This window comes from Canis aureus, chromosome 14, assembly GCF_053574225.1.
Source record: "Canis aureus isolate CA01 chromosome 14, VMU_Caureus_v.1.0, whole genome shotgun sequence".
NCBI classification, from domain to species: Eukaryota; Metazoa; Chordata; class Mammalia; order Carnivora; family Canidae; genus Canis; species Canis aureus.
Window position 1 is genome coordinate 38778447 of NC_135624.1, and position 26729 is coordinate 38805175.

Consider the following 26729-nt stretch of genomic DNA (forward strand, 5'->3'; position numbering starts at 1 on the left):
ACTTGCCGTCGCGCTCGTCCCCTGTGTGGCCCATTGATATGTGGCCCCGACCCATCCGTCTTCGGGAGTGTTATGGAGAAAATGCGAGTGTCCGGCTGGGGCCAAGGTCCTCCTCTAACCCAGGAGCTGGTTCGGCAGGAATTTCCAGAACCCACTGCAAACGGATGTCGATGCAAAGGCCGTGTGGCTGGAGGTGGGGACTTGGGGAGCCAAGTGTGTGGGCGCCAGTGGCTCGTCTCCGGTCTGTGCCAGGGGAGGCAGCACCCAGCCTGGACCTCGGCCCGAGGGCAGCAGACACCCCGCATCCCGGGCCCGCCATCGGGTCTGAGTGTCCGTGTTTCGGGGCCTGGGCGTTCCTGGGTGTGCACGGCGAGATGTGCGTTTCCCTCCCACTTGGCCTGACTCTCTTCTGTGCTGCGGTCCCTGTTGTTTCCCTGGGGCCGCGGTCAAGCTGGAATTGGGACGTGTTCCCCTGAGGGGTGTCCCTGCTCAGAGTCTTCACCTGTGAGGTGGGTGAAGGACCTGAGGACCTGGCGCCGCGGCCGATGCGTTCTGCGGGCCCACCGGGCGGGTGACTGGCATTTGTGTCTCGTTTTTATCTGTAGTTGTGAAGTGGGTTGACACGTGTATTGTGTGGAAGCATGGAGGGGAATTTTTCTCATCAACTTTACAGTTACAGGTGGTTCATCACCAGCTGGAGCGTTTGACTCCGCTCTACCTTGTTTTGTCATAAACAGAAGGGATGTCATTGTCCACACAAGCAAATCCACCTGGTCTCAGCCTAGTCCGGCTCCCGTGGACCAGTCGGTGACAAGAGGGCAGCCCGGGGTGACAAGATGCATCCCCGGCACAGTCAGGTTTCTTTTACACGAGGGGGCCTGGAGAGCAGTGATGACGTGAGGAGGCGTGGATGGCGAGCATCTGTCCCGGGACCTTGCCCACCCCATCCTCCCCGTCTCTCCCCCTTCCACGCATTTCCTGGCGGGAGCTTCTCTGTCCTCAGAGTCACTGCTTCTCTCTGTGGTTTCTGCCCGGCGCTGCTCACCCTTGGGTCACCCCGTACTGCTCATCCGCGGGGCTCCGGGGCTGCTCCTGGGCGCCCCCCACGAGGCTGACACCCGCAGTCAGCCACGAACTTGCCATCGAGCTGGACGGCCCCTGTCCGTCCCCCTCTGTCCACAGAAGGGGCAGTCTGCAGATGCTGAATTTGAAGTGTTATTTTAAAATAATATCCTTTGGAAAAATATAATTTTTTTAAAAAAAATTTTTATATATTTATGATAGTCACACAGAGAGAGAAGGAGAGAGAGAGAGAGGCAGAGACACAGGCAGAGGGAGAAGCAGGCTCCATGCACCGGGAGCCCGATGTGGGATTCGATCCTGGGTCTCCAGGATCGCGCCCTGGGCCAAAGGCAGGTGCTAAACCGCTGCGCCACCCAGGGATCCCCCACTTTGGAAAAACAAATCTTTCTCAGCAGCATCTTGAATTCCACATCTTTAAGGAGCTTTGACAGGTTGAAAATGCTGAGAATTCGTAACATGCAGTACGTGTTGTAGCAAAGGCTGACTGGGATGTGCTTGGTCGGGACAGGTGTCCAGGTGTCAGCTTATCTGTGCTGACGGGCGCTTTGCTACTTAAGTAAAGAGTTTAGAGAGGTCTGGCTGACGACGACGTTCCCAACTTGATTCGCGCGTGAGCCTTTCTCAGCAGTGCCGTGTGTCTCGAGGCCATTTTGTTTGGGGACATACAGGGTAACAGTGCGAGTCTTCAAAAACGTATCCTAAATGGAGAGTTTCGGTGCATTTCGGCCTCTGCTGGGAGCCGCTCCCTGAACTCACTGTGGACCTTGATCATCACAGGTATTTAACATGAAGCCACTCCAGATCGTGTTCCCCTCGCGCGCAGACCCTGAGAGCCCGGTCATCGACTTGGACCTCCACCTGCCCTTGCTGTGCTTCAGGCCTGAGAAGGTGCTGCAGGTAAGCGTGCCTCGGCCCCGCGGCGTCCCGGGCGGGCTGGCTTAGGGGGCGTCCAAGCCGTGGTCGCCGCTGTCCCACGGTGTGCCTCCACGCTTCCCGCTCCAAGCAGAGGCATGCAGGGAGTGCACGCTGCTCACGAGGCGTGCTTTTCGGAGGGTGAAGGGGGCTTTGGCTTGGCAAACGGAGTAGGGAATCCCGTGGACCTGGGCCCCATCTGGTTCCGGTGGCGCATGTACACGCGAATCGAGCACCTGGCGCGCGGCCAGAGGTGTGCACACGGTGTGGATTCCCCCCAGATCCTGACGTGCCTCCTCACGGAGCAGCGGATCGTGTTCTTCTCTTCCAACTGGGCGCTGCTGCCGCTGGTCGCCGAGTGCTTCATGGCCTACCTGCACCCCCTGCAGTGGCAGCACACGTTCGTGCCCGTCCTGTCGGGCCAGATGCTGGACTTCGTCATGGCGCCGACGTCCTTCCTCATGGGCTGCCACCTCGACTACTTTGAAGAAGTCAGCAAGGTGAGGCCTCAACCGTCGGCTCGAACGTTGGGTCCTTGTGATTCCCGCGGGGACTGGTGGGAAGTGGCTTTGAAAGGACCACGAGGCGGGGCCGCGCGCCCTGGCCCCGGGGAGGGTGGCTACTGCGGCCCTGGGGCTGGTGCTCTGGGTGCCGCGCACATGTACACATGCACGGGGGCTGTCGCTCGTCTCCACCGCCCCCTGCGGCCTTTGGGGATGTTCGAGGCCGTGGGTGCCGGGACCTGGTGTCACTTCCAGTCCACGTAATTCCCTGGGGCTTCCTGCAGCTCCAGCGAGGAGAGTGTGGATGTCGGTGCCGGTGGAGCCCACTGTCCAGCCCGGCCTTGGCCACTTTCTGGTTTCGTGGGCTCACGTGGGGTGCCAGCCCTTGTCAACCTTGGTGTGCTTGCCTCAGAAGCAGGCACGTCCTCCTGGGCAGGGCTCCGAGCAGGGGCCACCCCGCACCCGCCAGCGCATGACAGGGCTTCACAGGCCGCGGCAGCTGGTGCCCCCGCTCCAGATCCTGTGCTTCTCCGGTGAAGCTTCTGTTGTTCAGGAATGCCGTGGGCCTCCTGCTGGAGCCTCTCCAAGCAGCGTGTCGTTCAGCGTTGGCGGGGGCGTGGGCCTTGCCACCTGCGGTGACCAGTTACTTGCAGTGCCAGACCTGCAGCAGCGTTAGGTCCTCATGTGTCCTGGTCGTAAAAGACCGTGTTGGAGGGTAATGGGACGCTTAGGCAGTGAGGGCCGGGGGCCCCCAGGAGAAAAGGGGAGCCGGGATGGCGAAGACAACCGCAACAGCATCCTGTTCGGCCACGCAGACGAGACCACAGGCACATCCTGTGTAGCAGCCTCTGCAGGAGTGACTTTCGCAAAATATCCTGATGCAGAACAATGAGCCGTAGGACCTGGGTCACTGGCACAGGTTGAGCAGAGCGTCTCCGGATGTCACCACAAGACCCTCAACACGGCAGGTAGGCCTCAACAGGGGCCCCGGCTCGGCGTGCTCAGGGCGGCTCCCGGAAATGCTGGTGAAGGCCCCCGATTTAAATGGCAAAGTGGCAGCCCCTGGGGTCCCCTCCCCGTCTGGCAGCCTTGTTACTGTGGCTCAGCAAGCCTTGCCTGCCGCCCACGATTCTTCGTCTTCCTCCTCGGAAGAGGCGCCACCAAGACCCCAGGACAGCGCGGACACAAACCTGTAACACCCATGCGCGAGCCGGCCTCCCGGCCCCGCAGTCGCGGCAAAGGTCAAAGGGCCATTAGTGCAGCACCGGGAGTTCCGTAAGTGCTTCGTGACGTGCGTTCAGATGGTGAGCCGTTGTGGATGGGCCGGAAACGTGGGACTGTCAGTGGCCACAGCGGGTTTGGCTTTTATAAGACGCCTCTGTTCACAGAAAACACGTAGACCACGGAGTTTACTGGATTACGACGTGCACCTCGGCGGCTCTCCGTGACTTTGCAGAGTTGTGCCCCTTAACCGTATACATTTCCGGCACCCGACACAGAAGCCCCGTGTGCGTCAGCGTCCCCCGCACTGCCCCCTGCCCGCCCCTGGCCGCCCCACAGCCCTGGGTCTCCCCGTGGCTTTGCCTGTTGCATCCATGTGGTTCTGTGGCGGCAGCCGGCCTCGGGGCTGCCGTCACTCGGCGCAGCGTCCTCTTGGTTCGTCTGTGTCAACCGGCCGCATAGCCGTGCTTCTGCTGCGGCACAGGATCCCGTCGAGGGACCGTGCCACGGTTCGTTTGTCCGTTCGTCGGTTGATGGACCTCCGAGTTGTGTGGACGTTTGGCTCCCGTGAGCGGTGCAGCCGTGAGTGCGCCTGGGCGTGCAGGCTCCGCGTGGACTGGGCTTTCCCTTACCGCGGGTCCACACCGCGGGAGACGCTGGCCCTCGGGCCGCCGGCAGCTCCGATTCTCCCCTCCCTGCCAGCATCGTCCCCGTGTGTCCCTGCCGGGCTGGCCGTCCCGGTGAGCGTGGCGTCTTACCGTGGATCCCAGTGGTTTCCCCAGGGGACTAACACCCGAGCGCCCTCGCACCTGCTTCCCGGCATCGCTCAGGGTGGGGTGCCTCCTGCTGTGGCCGTTCTGAGTGTGCGGACACGCCGGGTGCTCCTTCCCGCCCTCGGCACCCGTCGGCTGCGGCCCAGCTGCTGTGCGGGGCCTGGAGGGTTTCAGAGCAGATCCCGGGAAGGTGCCCGGGAAGGTGCCAGGGGCCCTGACCCGCCCGGCCATCCCGGGGAGGAGCCGGGTTCCAGCCGCCTTCTTGCCAAAGCCAGTGACTCACCAAGTGACAAACACACTTTGGGGAAAGGCCGTTCAGAACGAAAGCGTCTCCCAGTCTGCCTTGCAAACGAGGAAGAACGCGCCACCCATTCTCTGACATTGAAAACGTGTCTCTTGTTCATCATTCGGGAAAAGTCCCTCTTGTTTCAGTCCTTTCCCTGGGGAATTTGCCGGCACGTTCACCTGACAGCTCACGTCCGATGTCGTGAAGGAGGCCTGTGCAGGGATTTACCTGTTCTGGAAGATTCCGGGACAGGCTGCAGCCTGTGTTTTCCTCCGTGGGGCCCGGGGCCCGGGATGCGGTCCTACAGCGCACGTGCTGCGGCTCACAAGCGTGCGGCCCGGCTCACCTCCCCAGTCAGTGCCGTGCGTTTGTGCCAGAAGACGGCGTGTGCACGCTTCCCGTGCCGCCTGGAGCACGTCAGAGCTGGCGCCCAGAGGGAGAGCCGGGGGCCCAGCCACGTTCCCGGGACCGCTGGGTGCAGCCTCAGTGTCTGTCACATGTCACGCGTCAGGCTGTACGAGTAACCCAGGCACGTAGGTCAGAAATCCTAAGTGCGTGCTCACCAAACCCGGGGCCCCGGCCACACTCGCGGGAGGGGTGGAGTTCTGGAACCTTCTGTCCTGGCTCCATGAAGTGGCCGGCAGAGTGTGTACCAGGGCAGCTGAGAGCCTGGCCCGTGGGGAATCCTGACCAGACCCGGCGGATCTGAGCCACCCGGCTCGTTAACACGACTCGCGGCGTGCGCTGCACGTGTGGTAGGGACGGCCTGTTGGATACGGGGACTCCGTCCTTGGTGACGCTGCCTCGGGCAGTGCAGGTGCGTCTTCCTGTGTTTTCACAGGTGTCCGCGAATCAGACTCTCACACCAATCTTTACGAACTTACAGGAGGCGGACGGCCTGGTTCTGATAAACATCGATAACGGGAGCATCACCTGCTCTAACGAGGAGGACGTCGACCTCCCTGACATCCCCCTGCTGGCGGCACAGACGTTTATTCAGAGGTAAGGGGGGCTCCTGTTGCCCCACTTCTGCGCTTTCCCGTCCCCAGCGTCTTCCGCCGTTTGGTCCGTGCTCCTGTCTTAGGGTTTGCGAGTGATCTGTGAACGTCTTAGGATGACAGTCGTCTGTCCACGTACGAGTCGAGTCATGGTCCCAGGAGGTCAAGTGCCCCTTCCCAGCCCCTGTGGTGTTGCCTTGTGCCTGTGAGCCTTTGAGCTCCTCCACCTCCTGCCTCCCTCCTCCCCCTCCCCTCCCATCCTTCCCCCTCTCTCCCTTCTCTCCTCCCTTTCCTCTCTCCCTTCTCCTTCCCCTTCCCTCCCTCCTTCCTCCCCTCCTCCCTCCTTCTTCTCCTCTCCTTCCTCCCTTCCCCCCCCAAACTTGTATTCAGACCCCAGGGATGCCCCACACAGGGCAGGTTGGCAGGTATGTGTCCTGCTGAGCAGCTCACAGGAGGGCGCCTGCCCCCGCCCCCCTCAGCGCCCTGGCTGCCTCCTCGCTTGCATGGTCTTTGCGACTCTGCTCCCCTCCCGCCCCCCAACCTTGGCCTCTGTCAGGCAGCAGCTTCTCCCCAGAAGGGCCACATTAGGCTTTGCAGCCTCCGTCCTGGAGGCGGGGACTTTCTTACCTGCTGCTTCTGGGGAGGGTGGCGGAGCTGTCACCATCTGCCAGGATGGTGGTGTGGTCCTGGGAGGGGGTGTCTGGCCGACCTGGTGGGGCAGCGCCCTGTGAGAACCTAGGAGGTAAACCACCTACGTTTCTAGTTCACTTTCTGATGAGCAAAAGCCCTGTCCCCTGACGACAGTCAGAGTCTGACATTGTAGCGTGGTGGGCGCTAGTGTCGGGTGCGGTCTCGGCTGTGCATGGGTGGAGCATCCCTGGGGGTGGGGCTCTTGCCCTTGTCTGGGTGGTGGTGTCAGGATTCTAGAATAGACACAGCGGCTTGGATCTCTGCTCGGCTGGACCCCCAGAGGGTGGGATGCGCCGTCCTTTGGTCTCAGCCACGTGTGCTAATGCACATCTGGAGGGCCATGCCGGGCCGTGGTGGTCAGTGTCCCCCGGGTCCTGGAGTGCTCGGCTGTCCCCCGGGGCCTTTGCTGGGGCGGGGCAGGAAGCAGGGCCCTTCCCCCCGAGACCCCGCCCCCAGTCACCCCTGCCCCCCGACCTCCCGGGGCAGCACAGGGACCCCCACTCTCACGGGCAGACTCGCTGAGCACTCAGGTAGGAGGGACAGCCTTCTCCGGCAGAGGGCTTGTCCCGGCACAGGACACGGGGAGGGGACCGCTGCCACAGGCACTGTACCGACTCGTTCCGCGTGGCGCCCTCCGTCCCTTCCAGGTGGTGGTGCCCTGAACAGGTCAGCCGGGGTTGGTGCGGCTGGGACGCCCGTGTCCAGCAGTGGCTTCTTGTCACCCGTGGGGCAAATCCAGGGTGCTCGCCGGCCCCACTGACCCCTGGGGCCCTCTGGCAGCTGGGCTCTCCCTACCTGCTCAGGGCTGTCCGTGTCCGTCTGCTCCTCACCTTTCAGGCCCGAGGTCCTCGAGGGGTCTTCTTCAGCCACCAGCCAGGCTATCTTCCAGCTGTCCCAGTCTCTGACGCCCTCCTCGCCTCCCCCTCCCCACGATCTCCTATCTGGGGTGTGCGCTTCTGTTTCTTCCCACCTGAATGTGAGCCCCATCCTGGAGCTTTGCCTGTGGTCACCACGCAGTCCACACCCACACGGCACCTGGCGTGCAGGAGGTGCCCCAGAAGCACGAGTGGGGTGGGCGTGCGTTGGGTGTATCTTGCACGTAAACCACATGCTTGCTGGTTGGTTTCCAAAGTGCCAGGGAGGCCAGCGTGGTTGGACGCCCCTCTGGGTGGTGAGGGCCGTGACACACAGGACGTCGGGTGCATCTGATCCTCTCAGATGGAGCGTGGTGGTGGGAAGCTGCCACCAGGAGGCAGCTGGTGCAGGAAACCCTGTGGCCTTCCTGGGGTGGGGAGTGCGTGCCCTTGCCTGGTGGGCGCAGCTTGGGTGCAACGTGCGTGGTCACAGGTGAGGCTTCTGTGGGTCATGCACGGATGAGCTGTTTGTATGGAGCGACTCTCCAGGGCTGTGCGTTTATGACCGCCCTGCCCGTCTTCTGAGCGTCCTGAGTGTTCCTGCACCTGGGAGGGCGGCCCCCGGCCGGCCGGTTCTCCCCCAGCCCCCACAGCGTCCGGAGCGCGGCGTGCACGGCAGTCAGCGACCATCTGTCCCTTCCAGGGTCCAGAGCCTGCAGCTGCACCACGAGCTGGACCTCGCCCACCTGGGTGCCAGCACGGACCTGAACGAGGGGCGCGCCCGCCGGCGGGCCTGGCAGCGGAGGCTCAACTGCCAAGTGCAGCAAGTGGCCTTGCAGCTGCTCTTCAGCATCTTCAGGTACCCGAGACTGTGTCCATGTCCGTGGGAGGTGCCGCTGGCCCCACGCGGACGCAGCTGAAATCCTCGCCCCTCCGGCCCCAGGGCAGGGGTGGGGGTATCGCTCTAGCTGGAGACCCTTGGGTCACTTCGGGAACGAAGTCCGCCCTCCCCGTGGCAGCACTTGGGATCTGTCCCCATCACGTGGTCTTGCTCTTTGTCCTCATTTCTGTGCGTGCCCCCCACACCATCCCAGGGGCCAGAGGTGGCCAGGCGCACCAGGAAGCCATGCAGCACGGGGATTGCGCTATTTCTGGCCCGAATGTGTGGTCGTCTGAGGCGTGTATGATACGTATGTGCCTAGATTATATTGCAAGTCTGTGAAGGGTTATTTTTAGCGAAAGAGCCTTCAGGCTGGATTTTTTTCCCCACTCTCTCCTTGATCGCTTTGCCTCTGGACCTGCCGGGTTGAGAGTGGAGCCTGCGGACTTGAGCACGCTCTTTGTGATTATTCAGTGACTCCAGATGTACGTTTCCCTAAAACAAATAACTTACCAGGAAAAACATGGGACGACGGGGCAGCGGCCACCACTCAGGGCAGTATAATCAGTATGGATGCTAATATGTTATTTTTATTTTGTTCTTTTGTCCTTTTGAAATGAAATCTTTTATGAAAAAGGTTGGGTTTTTTTTTTTTTAATATTTTACTTATTTTTTTAAAAATATTTTTTTCTTTTTTTAAAATATTTTACTTATTTATTAATGAGAGACACAGAGAGAGAGGCAGAGACACAGGCAGAGGGAGAAGCAGGCTCCCTGCGGGGAGCCTGATGCAGGACTCGAACCCGGGACTCCGGGGTCACACCCTGAGCCAAAGGCAGATGCTCAACCGCTGAGCCCCCAAGGCGTCCCAGGGTTGTTTTTTATTTATTTTTATTTATTTTTATTCATTTATTTATTTATTTTTTATTTTTTGGGTTGTTGTTTTTTAAAGACCTTATAAGCTTTGACAAATTTGTAAAGAAGCAGACAATACGAAAATACAGATTATCAGACTCTACGTCCCTTCGATAGTTTTCCCCTGACAGTGGAAAGCGTTGAGTGTCCTACACAGGGAACGTGGCCTGTGAGCCCGTTAGAGGCAGGTCGCGTGGGTTCACGCTCCGAGGGTCCGCCTGCCCCGGGGGGTCGCTGTGTGCGAACAGTGAGAACCGTTCGTGGCGGCCGTGTCCTCTGCGGGAGGAAGTTGGGTCTGGACGGGGAAGAGCCCTGATGTCCCTCCTGGGACGGAAAAGCCAGCCTGCGTCGCGGGGCAGCTGGAGCAGCAGGCGCGCCCAGCCCCAGCCCCCTGGGGTCCGGGTCCCCTTTGTCCAGGTCCCGGCTGGCAGAGGGTGTACTTCCTGTCGTGTGTGTCGCCAAAGACGGACGACTTTCTCCCGTATTTAAAAATATCTCAGCCCTGCGACCATCTTTCTCTCCACTAGGGAAGTGAAGAATCACTTAAATTATGAACACAGGGTGTTTAATAGCGAGGAGTTTCTCAAAACCAGAGCTCCGGGGGACCAGCAGTTTTACAGACAGGTGAGGAGGGCGTGGGCTCGTGTGCGCGTCTTCTGTCCCGTGGACGTTTCTGTCCTTACGATGTTCAAGGTAAGTTTCTCCGGCATCGGTTAGTATCTTATTAATGACTAGTGTTTCCAGAAAGTTAGTTGTGGTGCGGTTCCTTCTGACCCCTTGGCCCTCCCTCCGTTTTGGGGTCAGCTCCTTGGAGTGTAACGTACGTGTCATGTGTCATGAGACACACGCATTGTGTCACGGGTGATGCGTTCGGGGGGACGTGTGCGCCTCGAGCCACCTCCTCGAGATCGAGGCGGGGCCGTTCCGTCGGGCGCGGCAGGCGGCCCTGTGTTTCTGTCCACGTGTTAACAGGCACGTGGGACGCTTCCGTTCTCGTCTATTTCAAGCCGCCGCGTTCGAGCAGCCTCTCCCCGGGGACCAGGCTCCCCCTCCAGCAGGGCTCCCCAGCGCAGGCCTCCCGCGGCGCGTCCCCGGCCCCGCTCCTGCTCCGCCTTATTCCGCGGGCTTCCCCGTCCAGGGCAGCGCCCAGCCAAGGCGGAGGGCGTCCCATGCTGGCTTCTAGAACCCTCTGCAGAGCTGCCTCAGCCCCGAGCTCCAGGCGGGAAGCTGGGCTGCCTGCCTCGGTGGCGCCCTGTCCAGCTGGTGGCCGGAGGGGCGTCCGAGCCTTGCTGCGGAGCCGCGGCTCTCGTGCCTCAGGGCCACATGGCAGTCGTTCACGTCAGCCGACCGGCCCTCGACCTGCACCCCCCGGGTCTGCCCTCTGACCTTTGCTGGACGGACTCCATGCTCCCCCCACCCTCTGCTGTTGAGGGGACCCCAGCCGTCAGGTCCCAGTGCTGACGGAGCTGAGCTCCCCACTGTCCACCTGCTTGCTCCCTGGGCACATGGACAGTGCCCCAGCGGTCCCCGCGAGCCACAGCTGCCACCTCCCATCGCTCCCTGCCTGCCTTCTCCTGCAGCTGTTCTGCATGTGGGCCCTGTACCACTGCAGCCTTCCTGTCCCCCGGCTGGGCAGTGGCCTTTGGGCCTGAGCCCTGTCCCCTGCGGGCTGCTGGCCTGCAGCAAGGAGCAGGGTAGGGACAAGCTCTGGCAGCTGGGTTGCCTTTTCCCTCGAGAGACCAGCAGCTGGGTCATGGGAGCCACAGGTGTGCACCAGCCTGTGCGTTTGCTGCGAGGAGGGGGCCATGGTCCCCAGAGATCCAGGATCAGAGGCCACAGGACACCGTGGCCCTCGTTGTCACCAGGGGAAGGTGGTTGAGCTTTTGAACTTCTGGTGATTTTTCAAATGCCGAGTGTTTGGGGAGGATGTGGAGGGTACAGTAAAGACAGCTACTGGCTTAGGAACCTGTGTCCGAGGAGAGGCCGTGGCCGGGGTGGGGGTGGGGGTGGGGGCCGGGCAGCGCTATGGGCACTCTGACCGCAGAGCGTGGCGGTAACTGGCCTCCCGTGGTCTGTTTCAGGTGTTGGACACCTACATGTTTCACGCTTTCCTTAAAGCCCGGCTCAGCAGGAGGATGGACGCCTTCGCCCAGATGGACCTCAACACGCAGTCCGAGGAGGACAGGTGCTGCCACCGATGGGGGCGCGGGACTCTGGGGACCCAGACGCCCCAGGAGTGTGGATTTATTTGGGTGGATGAATGATACAATCGACCAGAAAATCTCACATTTAGGAACATATAACACGTTGGGCTCGTCCCTGTGGGGACACAGCTGCTCACTGCGCCTGGGGACACCCACACACGGTGCTCCCACCCTGTTTTCCACTCGAGTGTGTCCACATCTGGCTCCAGGTGCCGCGTTGGAGAGGACTCTCAGGGGCTGGGACGTGGTCTCTGGCCGTACTCGGATCTATAAGGTGTTGCTTTTCTCTAACCCCAGGTTAAACGGGATGCTGGCAAGTCCAAGAAGACCAACCATTGAGAAAATGGCCTCGCGGAAATCCTCGGCCCTGCACGCCGTCCACAGGCGGATGGTGGTCAGCATGCCCAACCTGCAGGACATAGCGGTTCCCGAGCTGCTGGCCCGGAACTCGTCACTGCGGAAAGTCGACTCCACGGGCTGCGGGAGCGTAGGTGATACACCGGCCCCCGTCTGGGGCACTGTCTCCTGTCACCCGGCTCTGATGTCGCTGACCACGGCTGAGCCTGTCTCGGTGCAGGGGAGTAGGGCGGGTTTTTTTCTTTTTTTAGCAGTTTAGTTGTTTGAAGTATTTTTAGAGTATTTACTTTGCAAATTATATTCATTATGGAAAATGATTTCTTACCTGCATTTTCCGACCGTCGGTCATGCTGCTGTAGACAGCGCTCTACAGGGTTTTGGTGTCTGCGCACACGCAAGGACGTGCAAGATGCGTGTTTACACGTGGACGCGACGACCGTTAGGCCCCAGTGGGTGCCGCGCCATCTCTGGCTCCCGGGGGTACAAAGGCCCCGGTGTCCCCGGCCCTCATGGAGCCACGCTCCCAGCAGGAAGTCAGAGCCTGAGCTTCGGGTGGGCGCCCCGCCGGCACGGGGAGAGCAGCAGCAGGGCTGCTGATGGGGTTTGGGTGTGGGAGCCGCGTTTCAGCAGAGACAGCGGGGATGGTGAGGCCAGGCCCCCCTCCCCCTCTGGTGGCAGACGGCAGGTGGAGGGACAGCATGGGCCCGTCACCACCATGCTGGGCTGCAGCTCCGTCTCGGAGGCAGGTCTGTGTGCACAGTTTCCTTCGTGTGAAGCCGCTCCACAGCACGTGTGCACGCGTGCAAGCCCGTGTCTCATTTGCATGTAAGCTGCAGCAGCACGTGCCACGTGTGCCTTGGGTGTCTACCCTCAGGAGTTGCGCTCCATCCACAGTGGCCGGGGGCAAGGCCAGGTGCCATGAGTCAGGGGGCCCTGTGGCCGCTGCCTGGGCCAAGACACCAGGTCCCAGGGGTGCCTCCTAAGGAAGGCACACTCAGGAGGCCTCAGGGCGGCAGCGTGTTCTAGACGAAGGTCCTGTGTCAGAGCAGGCGTCCAGGCAGCACCTGCTGGTACTGGGCCCCCCACAGCGCGTGCAGGCCGTGTGCCCTGGGCCGGGGACTTCGCCTCCGGGCCTGTACTTGCTCTCCTGCCAGCCAGGGGTGCCTGTCACTGTCTCACTGCCCTGTGGGCGGGCGCTGTGCCCTCTCCGCCCTCTGAACCTTCATCCACAGCCCCCCAGCCCTTCCAGGCTTCACGGATGACGCCACCTCCCTGGGGTGGGGGGTGGCCCTCCTCCAGGCCTGGCCTGGCCCCCTGGCCTCCTGGGGGGCCCTTAGGTGACGTGGACGGAATCCGTGAGACGCGGCTGGGTTGGTCAGCTCCGGCACGTAGCAGCACCGCGCCTGGGACGAGCAAGGCCGCAGCATGTGCGTGCGTGAGGCAGGTCGATGGTGGTGGCCGTGTCTCAGTGTGGCCGTCAAGCCAAACGAAGCCGCCAGCATACGGGGCTTCGCGCTGGCCTGCCGCGCTCCCCGGCCTAGGTTGTCCACGTGACCCTCCCCTGAAGACTCGCTACCAGATGTTTCCATTTAGCACTGATGTCTTAGCAGACACGATTATCCTAGGGTGCCGTGGAAGCAAAGTGGGGGACTCGGGGGGCCCTCGTCCAGCTCAAGGCACGTGAAGCTTCCTGGAAGAGGCTCAGAGGTTCTGACCTCACGTGGCCCCCCGGGGCGCAGAAACGTCGAGCCAGACTAGATGACGGGGACACGCGGGGTTTAGGGTCAGCTGACGGTGTGTGTGTTTCCCTTCTAGTCCTGAACGTGACTCCTCCGTCGACCTACACGTTCAAGATCCCAGAGATCCACTTCCCGCTGGTGAGCCAGTGCGTGCAGGCCTACTACTCCGACTGCGTCGCCCTGCTGAGCAAGGCCATGGGGCTCCTGGCTCCCGACAGCTCCGTGCTCCTGGCGAGGTATTACTACCTCCGCGGGGCCGTGCACCTGATGCAGGGGCAGCTGCTGGACGCCCTGCTGGACTTTCAGAGCCTGTACAAGACGGACATCAGGATCTTTCCTGCCGATCTCGTTCGGAGGACGGTGGGGTCCCTATCGGGCCCCCAGCGCGCCCAGGCCGAGCGTGTGCCTGAGCTGCGGCGGCTCATCAGCGAGGTGGTGGACAAGCCGGGAGAGGCCCCCAAGCCGGACGACCGCGTGAAGAACTTCGAGCTGCCCAAGAAGCACATGCAGCTGGACGACTTCGTGAAGAGGGTGCAGGAGTCGGGCATCGTGAAGGACACCAACACCATCCACCGGCTGTTCGAGGCGCTGACTGTGGGTAAGAGGCAGCCGTGGCCCCACCGTGGGGTGTCGGTACGTGGGGACCAGTCCGCGGAGGGGCCGCCCGAGGGTGTGGGGAGTGCGACCGGAGACCCCGAAGCTGCTGCAGGCTCCGTGCCCCCCGGGGCACCCGCTCCCCGTGTGCCGTCCCTCCTGCACTGGGACCGCTTCCTGCGCAGCCAGCGGCACGACCGGAATGCCGTGTGGTCCTTCGTGGCCTGGTCCCTTGGGGACCTTCTGCCCCTCCCTCCTCGGGGACCACCGACCCCAACGTGAGCGTGCCCTTCCGACCGTGTCCTTATATGTTTGCTAAATGGGTGTGTCCAAAGGCGGTACGTTGGTTCGTGTGGTCTCGAGTTACGCGGACTTGTGTCCTGCTGTGTCGGTGTCTCTCGGTGACATTCAGCATCACGTCTCACCCCTCACCTGCACGTCTGGTTTATGGAACCGGGTTCCCAAGGGCACGGCAGGGGCAGAGCACGGTACGCTTGCCTGTTTGGCCATCGGTGGCCCGTCAGAGGCCTTGGTGACCTGCGCCACAGCCGCTTCCCCAGGTGGCTGTGGACGGGTCTCCCCGGGGCTGGTGTCCCCATCCTGAGAGCTGCCCTTGCCCTCGGGGGCTGCACTGCCCGTAAGACACCCACTTCCTGCCGCCCCGCACCGCGCTGGGTGCTGCCTCCCATGTTCTGTGGATTGGACGAGTGTCCGGGAGCTGTCCCGGCGTCTTCTGTCCATTTCTGTCTCAGGATCGTCGTCTTCTCCTTAGAACAGTGGGGCCACCTTGTGTCCTCGGCAGACGCGTCCTCTGTGGAACGTGGGCCTGGCAGCGTCTCCCCTGGGCTCGGCCGTGCCCCCGTGTTCATGCACACGTGTGCTGCTTCTCCCACAGTGGAGGCTTGTCCACGGCCCCAGGCCGTCAGTCTGACTCAGGTGCAGGCAGCCAGGCCCCCCCACCCCGTCACCTCCCCGCGGAGACGTGACACCGCCTTGGCCCGGGCAGGGCGCAATGGAGCTCGTCAGGCCGGGTACCCAGGGGGCACCTGTGGGGCGGACAGTGCGGGTGGATGAGCCACGTCCAGGGGGACAGAGAGCTCCGGGCAGCCAGGCAGGGGGAGCACAGGACCCCCGTGACACGCCTCTCAGGGGAGACCCTGCCCCTTCCCTTTGTGGGGCCCTCACGAGGATGCGGGGCAGCCAGTTGGTGGAAAACCCAAGGGGGACAGCATCCAGCCACTGGGGAGCGAGAGGCCCGTGCTCTGACAGCTGCCCCGCGGCACGAGACACCGAGGGCCCTGGATAGCGCTGTTCCCCCGCAGGAGGAGCAGGGTCAGTCCCGCTCCCGCGGCACGTGGCCGCCTGGGGAATGTGGTTTTACCGCTGGACGCGTGGCCAGTGCCCAGCACTCCCAGGCTTGTGCCAGCAGCAATGCAGAGGATGCCCCGAGGGCATCGCGGGCATGGGCGATGCGGACGGGGCCGTTGACCTCCCGTTGTCGCTTTGGTCACCTTCACGTCGCAAACACCACCAGCGAGTGGTCCTGGGGCTGGGACGTGCGAGCCGCTGCAGGGCAGCTCCTGACACACGTTCCGGCCTAACAGCCACGCGTTAGAGGAGTCGAAGCTCAACGCTCCCGTCGTGGGACAGACTGACGTGGCTGCTCGTGTGGCCGCGGGGCCGGGTGTGTGCTGCGTGGCCACGGGGCCTGGGGCTGCAGTGACACCACCTCTGCCGCGCAACGGGGTGACAGGGTGTGGGACGGAACCATCGGCGTTTCTGTGCAGAGTTGGGGACCAGTGAGCCCCCATGGGCGCGTGGAGCTCTCGGATGTGCGCTGTCGGGTTCCGCTGCTGCCCGGGAGGGCTCTGGCCCAAGCTGCCTGTCCCTCTCGGGTCGGCCTCCCGTGAGGCTGGCTGGGAGGACGGGGCTCCTGCGGCACCGGCGGGAAGGCACAGCCCCCCGCACACCGCAGCATCCGCCCAGCCACAGGGCTCGGCTCCACACTCACCCTGCCCACAAGGGCTTCCCTCCTTGTGCCTCAGTTTCCTGATTTGTGAACAGCCGGCGTCCTGAGGGGGGCAGGAGGATCAAGACGGATCCATGTAGGGTGGCGCACGTGTCGCACAGCATGGCGGTGCCGTGCCTGAAACGTGTGTGCAGCTTGGCAGCTGCCCGGCCAGGACGACTGGCTTGGCCGGGAAGGGAGCACAGGAATGTTTTATGTGGGTCTTGAAGGATGCGTAGGAGTTTTCTGGACCAGTGCGTGCAGAGGCACGTAGAGTCTGTTTCGGAGTCTCCGTGGTACGACTGGAACGTGGGGTATGGAGGGACGAGGGGCTCAGTCCCGGGGAACTCGGGGCCGGGTGTAGATGAGGAGCCCTCAAGTGTTAGAACGTGAGAGCGGGACCTCCTACTTGTATCTAGGGCCTTCCAGCGCCCGGTGCGGCAGGCCGTGGGGGCGGGCAGCTCTGAAGGCCGGGCCGTGTGGGACGTGAGGGGGGCAGGGAGAGGGACACGCCGGTCAGGATGCGGGCCGAGGCGGAACCAGCCAAGGTGGGGTTAGAACGGCCAGACGTCTCGGCAGTCGGGGGTGAGGCGGGGCCCGTCTGCGCTCTGCAGATCAGCACGCAGGTTCGTTACACGGCTTCCTGGGTGTCACAGCGCTAACCAGCAGAGCTGGCCTTCCGACCTAGGTCTCTGGCGCCAGAGCCCATGACCGCTGGGCATTTAGAAAGGCTGTCGTATCCACTGCGGTCGCCTTGGTGACAAGTGGTAAGACTCACTTGCTCACGTGACCAAAGAATACAGAGATAGGGCTGGCTTCAGGCAAGGCTCGATCCAGGGATATAGGAGGGCCACCCAGGGGCTGGTCTCTTTAGCATCAGCTTCATTTGAGGACTTGCTCCCCTCGTGGCCGGCCCCAGGATGCCTCCCACCAGGTCTAGCGGTGACCCGGGGCATGGCCACCATAACAAGCGTGACCCAGGGGCTGCAGGGGCTGCTGGGCTCAGGTCACGGGCGTCCCCATCCTGTCCCCATCCCCCGGAGGGAGTGACCACTCTGGGGGAGAGGGGAGAGGGTGCAGGGGGAGCGGGGAGGGGACGGGGGCGGGGGGGAGGCGCTGAGTGCTGGCGCCACCTGCTGGCCGGTGCGGGCAGTGCAGTCCAGGGGAGCTGGCCGTCCGCTGGCCTCCGTGTTGGGGCCGTAAGAAATCTTTTTTTTTTTTTTTTTTTTTTTTACAAAATCCAGGACACCAGAAACAGATTGACCCGGAAACATTCAAGGATTTCTACAACTGCTGGAAGGAGGCCGAGGCGGAGGCCCAGGAGGTCAGCCTGCCGCTGTCGGTGACGGAGCATCTGGATAAGAACGAATGCGTGTACAAGCTGTCCAGCTCCGTGAAGACCAACCGCGGCGTGGGCAAGATCGCCATGACCCAGAAGCGCCTGTTCCTCCTGACGGAAGGGAGGCCGGGCTACGTGGAGATCTCCACCTTCAGGAACATTGAGGTGAGCACCACCACCCACACCGCCCAGTGCCTGGGGGCGCCCCTCCTGCCGTGGGGATGCTGGTAGGGATGCTGCTGCGTCCTCGCCTCACGCCTCACGTTCAACAGGCTGGTTACACGAGTTAGCCCAGCTCTGTACGCTCGGGGAGGCGGGCGGGGATGGTGGGGAGGCGGGAGGGGGTGGACGGCAGCCGGCGGGTCCCCCACCCTGTCCTCCACCCCAGACTCCCTCCTGGAATTCCAGGGAGAGGCGTCTCAGGTGCAGAGGGACCCTGTTTGAGCCCCGTGGACATCGCCCCGTGGGGATGTGTTGATGAGCTAATGGGTGCCGCCACAGCCCGCCAGTTAGGGGACGCGCCTGGGTCCCCGACCCGCTGTGACCTGTGCCGACAGCAGGGTGGCACGGAGGCCCCACACTCTGGCCATCCGTCTCCTCCCGCCCAGGACCAGGCCCACAGCCTGGCCGGCCGGCTCCACCCCTGCCTCCCGGGCCTGCCTTCCCATGACGGGGACCCTCTACGGCGGTGAGGACGGGCGGCCGGAACTCGGGCTGCCGCTGCCCAACCTCAGGCCTGCCGTCTCCCATCGCGGACCCCGAGTCCCTGCCAGGGCCCGTGGCACTGACCGGCCTCCACTTGTTGTGTCTCCCCAGGAAGTGAGAAGCACCACGGTCGCATTTCTGCTTCTGAGAATTCCGACTCTAAAAATTAAAGTGGTGTCCAAGAAGGAAGTGTTTGAAGCTAATCTGAAAACGGAGTGTGACCTGTGGCACCTGATGGTGAAGGAGATGTGGGCCGGGAAGAAGCTGGCCGATGACCACAAGGTCCGGGACGCGGCACCTGCTCATCCCAGCCTGCGGCTCCCTCTTCCCGTGCGGCTCTCGTGAGCTCGGGGGCTCGGGCTTGGTCCCAAGAGCCCGGGTCGGGCTAGAGGTGCTGCCAGCGGCCCCGGAGGCGCTGTGGTTTGCGTGACCCAGCGGGTGGCCAGTGGCCCTTGGGGACACCGCGGAGGGACGGGGCTGGACTCAGGTCTGAGTTGGGTCTCCTGGGCACACCCTGCTCCAGGCGAGTCCTCCGACGCTCCGCAGGACCAGGGTCGTGGCAGGGGCAGTTGGCGTCCTCCCCGAGGCAGCTTTACAGCCTCGCGATCCGTGTGCCTTTGCTTCTTGGGCCGTGCTATGGCTCTGAGTGCACGGAGTTAAGATTTCACGGTTGTGAAGGGGGCACCACGGACGGATGCACGGAGGCCCCTTGGGGCGAGGCGTCTGTCCAGTGTAAGTGGCAGGACAGGACAGCGAAGCCACGACCAGAGCGTGGGTGGGGGCTCACACGGGGTAGTGCAGGGGCCGTGAAGAGGGCGCAGCCCACGGTCCGCGGGGGCAATGCGGGGAGCGTCCCCAGGCCCCGGGGCCCAGACCACCGCTGCGAGGGTGGCCAGCCCCTCCAGGGCCGGGTACGCTCTGACTTTACGGCCACGGCTTTGTTCAGCACCACCCCGTACAGACTAAAGCCCACGGGCCACGCAGCGCCTCTCGCTGAGCCCCGGCCGCAGGGTGAGTGGCTGCCACAGGGGTGACGGGTCCGCGGAGCCTGGGGGTCAGCTGCCTGGCCCCTTGCGGCACACGCCCGCGGCCCCCGGTTGGACCGACCGGTGTTTAACCGCGATGGGCAACAGCGGTTCCAGCTCCGAGCGTACCCTGCCCGTGTGGCCCTGAACGGTGACACACTGAGCCCGTGTTGAAAGGAGCCCCTTCTCCCGCAGGACCCGCAGTACATCCAGCAGGCGCTGACGCACGTCCTGCTGATGGACGCCGTGGTCGGCACGCTGCAGTCCCCCGCTGCCATCTACGCCGCCTCCAAGTTGTCTCACTTCGACAGGATGAAGAACGAAAGTAAGGGAAGCGTGTGTGACGGGCCGTGGTGTCCCGAGCGTGCCCTCGGGCTTATATCTGCTTGACCTTAGAACGCATCCACAACGTCCCCCTTCTTCCCTTTTACGCTGTCAAGTTTGTTTTTGAGTAGCACCCGTTCTGCTTTCCTGTTCCCGCCCAACGTGCCCCTGGGCGCGCTGCGCCTGCCAGGGCCTGTCTGAGGTCTGAGTGACACCCCCTGCACGCTCGGTGCTGTTTGTCGGGCTTCCTGGTCGCCAGCAACAGATCTCTGCTGGCTGCTTAAGTGGAGTCGGGGTCTGCGGACAGCTGCGGAGTGGCTCCCGGGTGGCGGCGAGCTTGTGGAGCTCTGCAGTCGGGAGCGTGCCCCCAGGACAGCTTGCAGGACCCCTGTGTGCGGCCGGTGTGTGCGCTGGTGCCCGCGTGGAGGCCCCCGGTGTGCTGTTTTCCCCGGATGGGAATTCTCAGGTCACCTGCGTGTAGGTTTGAATCTGGCTCTCACGTGCTGGGAGCCATACGGGGCAGGGGGTGGGGGGTGGATTTTTCAAGTCTAGGAAATAGCGAATGGGTAAGAATAAGTTTATCATTTTAGCTACTTCCGTCTGTTTCAACTTTTAAATGATCTAAAACCAACAGTTTTGCAATTTGCATAAAGGAGAAAAAAACAGAGGCCGGCTCACCTGTCACCACCCCTCGGAGCCACATTCGCCCTGTGCTGGGTCAGCCAGTGGCGTCACGTTCATGACACGCAGGCAAAGAACACAAGGGTGTGTTTAAGACCATCTCTAGTCCTGTTTGGGTGCGTGGTCCTTACATCAGGGCTTTACCGGGAGAGAATTTACATGCTGTGCTCACGAGGGTGGCGTATTCACGGGCTTGTGCGGCAGCAGCTGCAGAGTGAACCTGAGAACATCCTCATCACCCCAGCAAGAAACCCTGTAGCATTTAGCAGCCGCCCCCCAGCCCCCGGGCCCCCACCACCCTGTCTGGATTTGCCTGATCTGGGCAGCTGACAGACACGGATCCCACAACACGTGTCCTCCCGTGGGTGGCTGCTTTCATTTGGGACGGGGCTTTCGGGTCTGCCCCCGACGCTGGGGCCTGTGTCACTCCTCTCTGAATACTGTCCATCGTGTGGGTGGACCGCTGTTTATGTGTCAGCTGACCGGTTGGGCAGTTGCTCCATTTGGCTGTCGTGAGTAATGCCGCTGCAAACGCCTGCCACCTCTCCCGGGTGCACAGCTGGAGACTCGGGTTCTCAAACGTTGCTCCAGAATCTCAGTTCCGGGTTTATTCGCTTCAGCCCGTTTTGCTCTTTGCCACGTGTGTCGCTCACCGTTCAGTTGTTTGTCTCCGTCCACACACACGCCTCATCTTCATCAGGAGTTTACGCACAAGCCGACTCCTTCGTAAACGGGCGACTGTTGCCGTGGTGGCAGCCGACACGCGCCCACTTCCTCTCGCTGTCCACCCTGTTCCATGTGGCGAAGGCCGGCTCCCAGGCTCAGTGTCCTGACCCCTTGTGACCACCAGGAACTGCTCTCTGGCGTGCAGAGCTTGTGAGGGAACGGCGCTGCTCCCGGGCCTCAGTAGCCCCTGGGCCCCCCACGATGGGAGGTTTAAAAATGAAATTCTGTGAAATCCCACACGCCATCCCTGGGGGAGGCACTTGGGAACGCCGGGGACAGTAGAGGCTGTGCAGGGCACTGCGGGCACCTGTGGGCGAGGCCAGGGATGCTGCCCACTGTCCCCACAGCAGCCGCAGCAGTGGCCCGACACGTCCACGCGCCCAGGCTGGGAGACCGCTCGTGGGCGAGTTCTCTCGCTTTCGTCTTGAGAGTATTTGGTCACTGAGGAGCGTCTTAGGTCCGGCCGAGTGTGGACAGGTCAGACCACACAGCTTCCTGCTGGGGAGGGAGCCGTGTCCCGCTCGCCCGCCATCCGCACACACCGCGAGGGCGGGAGGCCTCACTGTAGGGTCTGGTTTCAAGCCTACGAGGCTCTCCCCCAAAACTAACATTCTGGGGAAGGCCGGGCGTCAGCTGTGGGAGAATGCCGGTGTCCCCGGGTCATGACACTAACAGCGCCTTGCATTTCAGTGTCCACGCCAGTTCCCAGGACGACCTCGGAAACCCTGAAGCACAAGATAAACCCCTCAGCGGGAGAGACTTGCCCACACGCCGTGGACGTCCTGCTGTATACTCCAGGTGAGGGGCTGCTGGCTTCCTGCTGCTCTCTTCAGCGCTTGGGGAGTTTGGGTTTATGTTCCAGGCCAGTCCCCACATGAAGGGGACAGGACGTGATGTACGGCCAGTGGGGGCCAGGTGGGCTGCTGCTTGTTGAGGCAGAGCCCTGAGTGAGGAGTGGAAGCTGGGGAGCCACTTGCAGACTCTACCTCGTGAAGACCAGAGCTGGGGGAACCCACAGAGACCCCGCATCGTGGAGGCCGGAGCCGGGGGGAGCCTGCAGGGACTCCTATGGGGCACACATTCCATGGAGACTCAGCTGCAACCCAGCTGTTCCTCACATTGCACAGCACTTTATAGTCTAGAAAGTGCTTGTACTCGTACCCTCTCCATTGGGGGCATTTATCCTGGGCCTATTACCATAAGCGGTCACACCCGGGATCTTATCTAAGAATTGTAGGTGCGTGGGTTTGCGCATCTGGACGAGACAACACGGTTCCTGTCCATCTGGTGTGGCTGCGCGTCCCTCCTCCCACATGCGGACCTCCCGGCTCCCTCCAGGCTGCGGCAGGATGAAGTACAGACAGCGCGGCTGCGGGTCTAAGCGTGAACCAAGATGTTTTTATTTAAGGCTGATTGTAAAGAATTGCGACGGGAAGGTCACTCGCAGGGCTCACCAGGTGGAAAATAAAGGACTTCGTTCTGGGCAGAAAAGAACCTTACAGTTGGGAGCTTTGCTTCAACTCATTAGGGCGTGAGGTGAGCAAGTGAGCGCCATGGGGTGCCCTTCGTGTCTCTGACTCCGCAGCTGTGCCCCAGGCCACCTGGTCCCACATGGGCAGCTTGCTGGCAAAGCTGTGTTCCAGCAGGAGAAGAGCATTTTCTCTCTTCACCCATCATCCTGAAGACTCCGCACAGTGACAGACTGAGTGTGAAGGAGGACAGCACAGGCGGCCCCACTCCGCTGGAGACGTACAGATTGATCCGGTCAAGGCTCCCGTTGACTGCAACACCACAGACCGGTTTCATCGTGGTGTCTGGATAAATGACTATCTCTAGACCTAAGTTATTTTCCTGTACGTGAACGCTACCTGGACTCCGGGCCTCCTGTCGTGATCGACTAGGTAACTCCGACCAACTTCCCTCCGAGAACATCTAGAAGGGCCAACGTAGAAAACCGCCATGAAGAACGACGGAACCCCTTTGTCCTGTAGAGCGTCTGCCAACCCTGGCAGTGGTGCCTGAGGAACGGAGCAGAGCTTTGGGCAGTGCTGACGGGAGAGAGGGACAAAGTGCTCAGGACCTGCTGAGAAGGGGAGCGCTGGTAAACCCGTTCGTGGTGGCTCCAGGCTCCAAGGGTTCCCCAAACATTAAGGAGCCAGCCCCCGGCCCCGAAGCCCAGCCTCAAAGCATCCCAGTGCCTGGTGGGCTTGAGGAGTGTGTAGGGTGGTATCTCCCCAAGGCCCAGGAAGCCAGTGGAGTGACTGTCCCAGAGAGATCGACACCTTTGTGCTTCCTTGACTTGTGACAGAGGTGACTGACAGAGTCCTCACCCTACATGACATCGGTTGGGACGTCGTGCATCCATATGGAAAACGTGAAGCTTGGCTGCACCTCAGGTCACACGCAGTCAGTTCCAAGTCGATGGAAACCACGAACAAACATAAATGACAAAAGTAGGCAAACCTCTAGTAGCTGATGTAGAGGAGCATGACCTTGGGGTGAAGGAGGAAGCCTACAGCAGCATGAGCCATGAAGGAAGAGGTTGGTGGATTTGACTATTGAGATTACGGGCTTTAAGAAGACACTTTTGGGGCGTCTGGGTGCCTCAGTGGGTGAAGCATCTGCCTTCGGCCCAGGTCATGATCCCGGGTGTTGGGCTCCCTGCTCAGTAGGGAGGCTGCTTCTCCCCCTGCGCGCCCCTGACACACACATCACCCCTGCTGTCTTGCTCGCTCAAGTAACTAATACAATCTTTTCAAAAAGACACTTTCCCGAGCGTGAACAGGGTAGTCCCAGACTTGGACAGGGTGCTGGCAGCACAGCAGAACCAAGACGGGCTCGCGTCCAGGAGGCTACAGATCAGAATGGCTACAGATCAAAAATAGCACCACCCAGATCAAACACAGCAAGGGACCTAACAGCTCGCCACGAAGATCTCCTCCACGTGGCCGTCAGGGCCGTCAGCCGGATGTGCCATCAGGGAAATGCAAATCAGCCACGGTCCGAAAGCCCGAATATCCGCATCGTCAGAGTGGCCAAAATGAAGGACTGTCACCACCGAGTGTGGGTGCGGATGTGGAGCAAGAGGAAGTCTGGTGCGCCCTTGGAGGGGGTGCCCTGGGACGGCTCGGGGGCTCCTGCCCCGCTCTGCCCCCACCCTCCCCGCCGGCCTCTGTCCCTGGCCCACACCTGCTTCTGCTCTGCTGGGGTCGCTGGTGTTCCCGAGGCTCACCCATCCCCCAGACCCCGGGTCCACAAAGCTGTCCTGGCCGGGTCCCCGGTCAGCAGTCATCATCTGTGTGGTCCTCTGACTGAAGCCAGCTCGTCCCCTCCCGGGGGCACGGTGGTTCAGGATGTGCTCCCCCTCCTGTCCCCAGCACCCAGCTTGGCGCCCGGCCCTCGGCAGGTGCTCAGCAGTGCCCGAGTAAGGGCGCCTGTCGGGCTGCGCGTCAGAGGGTTTCCCTCTAACAGCGTGTGTGGCTTGCTTACTTCCTCAGGGCATCTAGACCCAGCAGAAAAAGTAGAGGACGCCCACCCCAAGTTATGGTGTGCTCTGGACGAAGGCAAGGTGACCGTGTTTGACGCTTCCTCTTGGACGATTCACCAGCAGTGCTTCAAAGTGGGCGCCTCCAAGTTGGTGAGTAAGCGGAGGGCCATCGGACGAGGCCACTGCCCACATCGGGTTGTGGATTCTGGAAGGATGGAAATGTCCACTGTACGTGGCAGCGGGATGCGTGTCGTTCCACTGCATTGTGAGGTTTTCAACTAAATGTGAACTTGTCCCGTCCTCTAAATGTTCTTATTTATGTGACCAGACGGTGGCTCCTGCCACCCCCAGCCTGGAATCTGAAGCTGGATGCCAGGGATGCGGAGGCCAGGGTCGTTGCTCGTGTGTACATCTCTGACCCTGGGCAGACATGCGCATTATCCTAACGCATTTGGGGTTGGAAACCAACAACAGGTCGAACCATATCGGCAGGATATGGAGGCATGAGCTTTTAGACTGATGACTTTTTCATTTAAATGAAGTTGATTACATCAGCTTGTGCAGAACAGCACCCCCCGCCCCTCGGCCCAAGGTCCTGTGTGAGGCCTGTAGCCGCCAGGGGAGCGAGCTGCACGGTGGGAACATGTCACGGGCACCGGAGTTTGCAGGTGGGGAGGTGCCGCTGCTCCAGGGCTCCTGCCTGGTGTCCAGCTCAGTGACCCCTCCCGCCCCCCCCCCCCCCCACCACCACCACCACTGCTCCGAGGGTAGAAAAGCAGCTGCTGCCCCAAGAGGCGGTGCTAGAAGTCCTCCCGCCCTCCCGCCTCCCTTAACATGGGAGCTCGGCGCCTCTGTGGTCAGCACCACCAGGTATCAGGTTGGGTGGCCACGTTCCATCCTTTCAAAATAATGTGGCAATCTGGGGCACAGACTGGGCTTCCAGAACTGCTGTGAACAACAGAAATACCGTGAATTCAGATGTAGGTGTTGTTGGGGGCTGGGCTCATCCTTCGCTGCGTGAACGGCGAGCCTCCTGTGAGCAAGGCAGTAAGCAGTCACTGAATTACCCCCCCCCCCCGCCCCCGGGTCCACGCAGCGAGCCCCAGGTGGTAAAGTGACAGGACCCAAGATACCGTATTCACTACGGTCTAATAATGTTTGAGACCGAGCACGAGGAGAAACGGAGGAAATCGTTTTTGTGCTAAATTTTATGTTTTTCCGGTTGATCTTAGTCATATGCGTTTCAAAGATTTTCTCATAACCGAATAACGGAAAATCCAAAGGCTGCGTGGTGCGGCGACCTCTGCTGCCCCCAGCTAGGCCGGGCAACAGTTAGGGAGGGCAGGAAGTTATCCCGGGGGTGTGAAAACACCTTCGTGCTCGTCTCCCCGAGATTCCCCGTACTGTTTGACAAGGAAGACGCTCGGGTCATTATCTCAAGAAAACGCCGCCGCCTCTGAACGTGGAAGTTCAAAGTAGTTCATCTGAGCGATCTTTGGGCCACTAAAGAAAGACATTTTACTAGAATCATACCAGTTCTCAGGTAGATGCCTCAAAAGAAAGGGCTTTTTGCTCTTAGTATTTTTTTATACCAAACAAGTAAACTTTTTTTTTTTTTTTTAAGATTTTATCTGTGTGAGAGAGTGAGCACAAGCTGGGGGAGGGGCAGAGGCAGAGGGAAGCAGACACCCCACTGAGCAGGGAGCCCGATGCGGGACTGGATCCCGGGACCCCGAGATCGTCACCTGAGCTGAAGGCAGATGCTGAACCAGTGAGCCCCCCAGGCGCCCCAGAGAGGGCGTTTTCAAGTGACTAACTGTGAAATTAGTAAGCTAGCATCCTTTCCTAACTTGCGGGAATGTTTATCAGTAAAAATTTCATTGGTAAAATTAAAACTATCGATTTTCAGGGTGCCTGGGTGGCTTGGTGGGTTAAGCGTCTGACTCGCGTCATGATCTCAGGGTCCTGGGGTCGAGCCGCGTCGGGCTCCCTGCTCAGCAGGGGTGTGCTGCCCTCTCTGCCCCTCCCCTGGCTCGCGTGCACGCTCTCTCTGAAATAAATAAAATCTTCGAAAATAAATAAATAAACTACCAATTTCTATAAAGCTCTGTCTCCTGACCTGACGAGGAGCAGCCCTCGGCCGCCCCCGCGTGATTGTCGGCGGGCAGACCTCCTCCTCACCCCTCCGACACAACGCAGGCTTTACTCTTTGAAATCCACTTGTGTTTGAAAATCTCCGACGTTTGTTCAGCTACCAGGGCCGCATAGCACGTCGGGAGGACGGAGAAGGGAAAGTGGCTCATAAACCAGAAAGTGAGGCAGCGGGAAGCTGGCAGGAAGGAAGGCGCCAGGAGCGCCCATCGGGGATGCGGCTGCACGTGCTGCGACCTTCAGTGCACACGGCTGCGCCGCATGCGTTCCCGTG

The 26729-nt window shown here is 61.4% G+C and overlaps 1 protein-coding gene across 4 annotated transcripts in view; it reads left to right on the top strand.

Annotated features, from left to right (window-relative positions):
* The window catches only part of DENND3 (DENN domain containing 3), a 50095-nt gene that overhangs the window by 15346 nt on the left and 8020 nt on the right, over positions 1-26729 (top strand). For 3 of the 4 annotated variants that reach the window (XR_013351962.1, XM_077847427.1, XM_077847428.1), the window contains exons 6-18: positions 1861-1980; positions 2277-2495; positions 5620-5780; positions 8024-8179; positions 9643-9739; positions 11197-11300; positions 11617-11810; positions 13492-14013; positions 17262-17521; positions 18173-18343; positions 19282-19411; positions 21508-21615; positions 24315-24454. Coding sequence is in view for 3 of the 4 variants with exons in the window: in XM_077847427.1 (XP_077703553.1) it covers positions 1861-1980; positions 2277-2495; positions 5620-5780; positions 8024-8179; positions 9643-9739; positions 11197-11300; positions 11617-11810; positions 13492-14013; positions 17262-17521; positions 18173-18343; positions 19282-19411; positions 21508-21615; positions 24315-24454 (2382 nt within the window). In the remaining variant the exon portion in view is untranslated. The remainder of the gene's footprint in view (positions 1-1860; positions 1981-2276; positions 2496-5619; positions 5781-8023; positions 8180-9642; positions 9740-11196; positions 11301-11616; positions 11811-13491; positions 14014-17261; positions 17522-18172; positions 18344-19281; positions 19412-21507; positions 21616-24314; positions 24455-26729) is intronic. The other variant, XM_077847429.1, reaches the window with a different exon arrangement.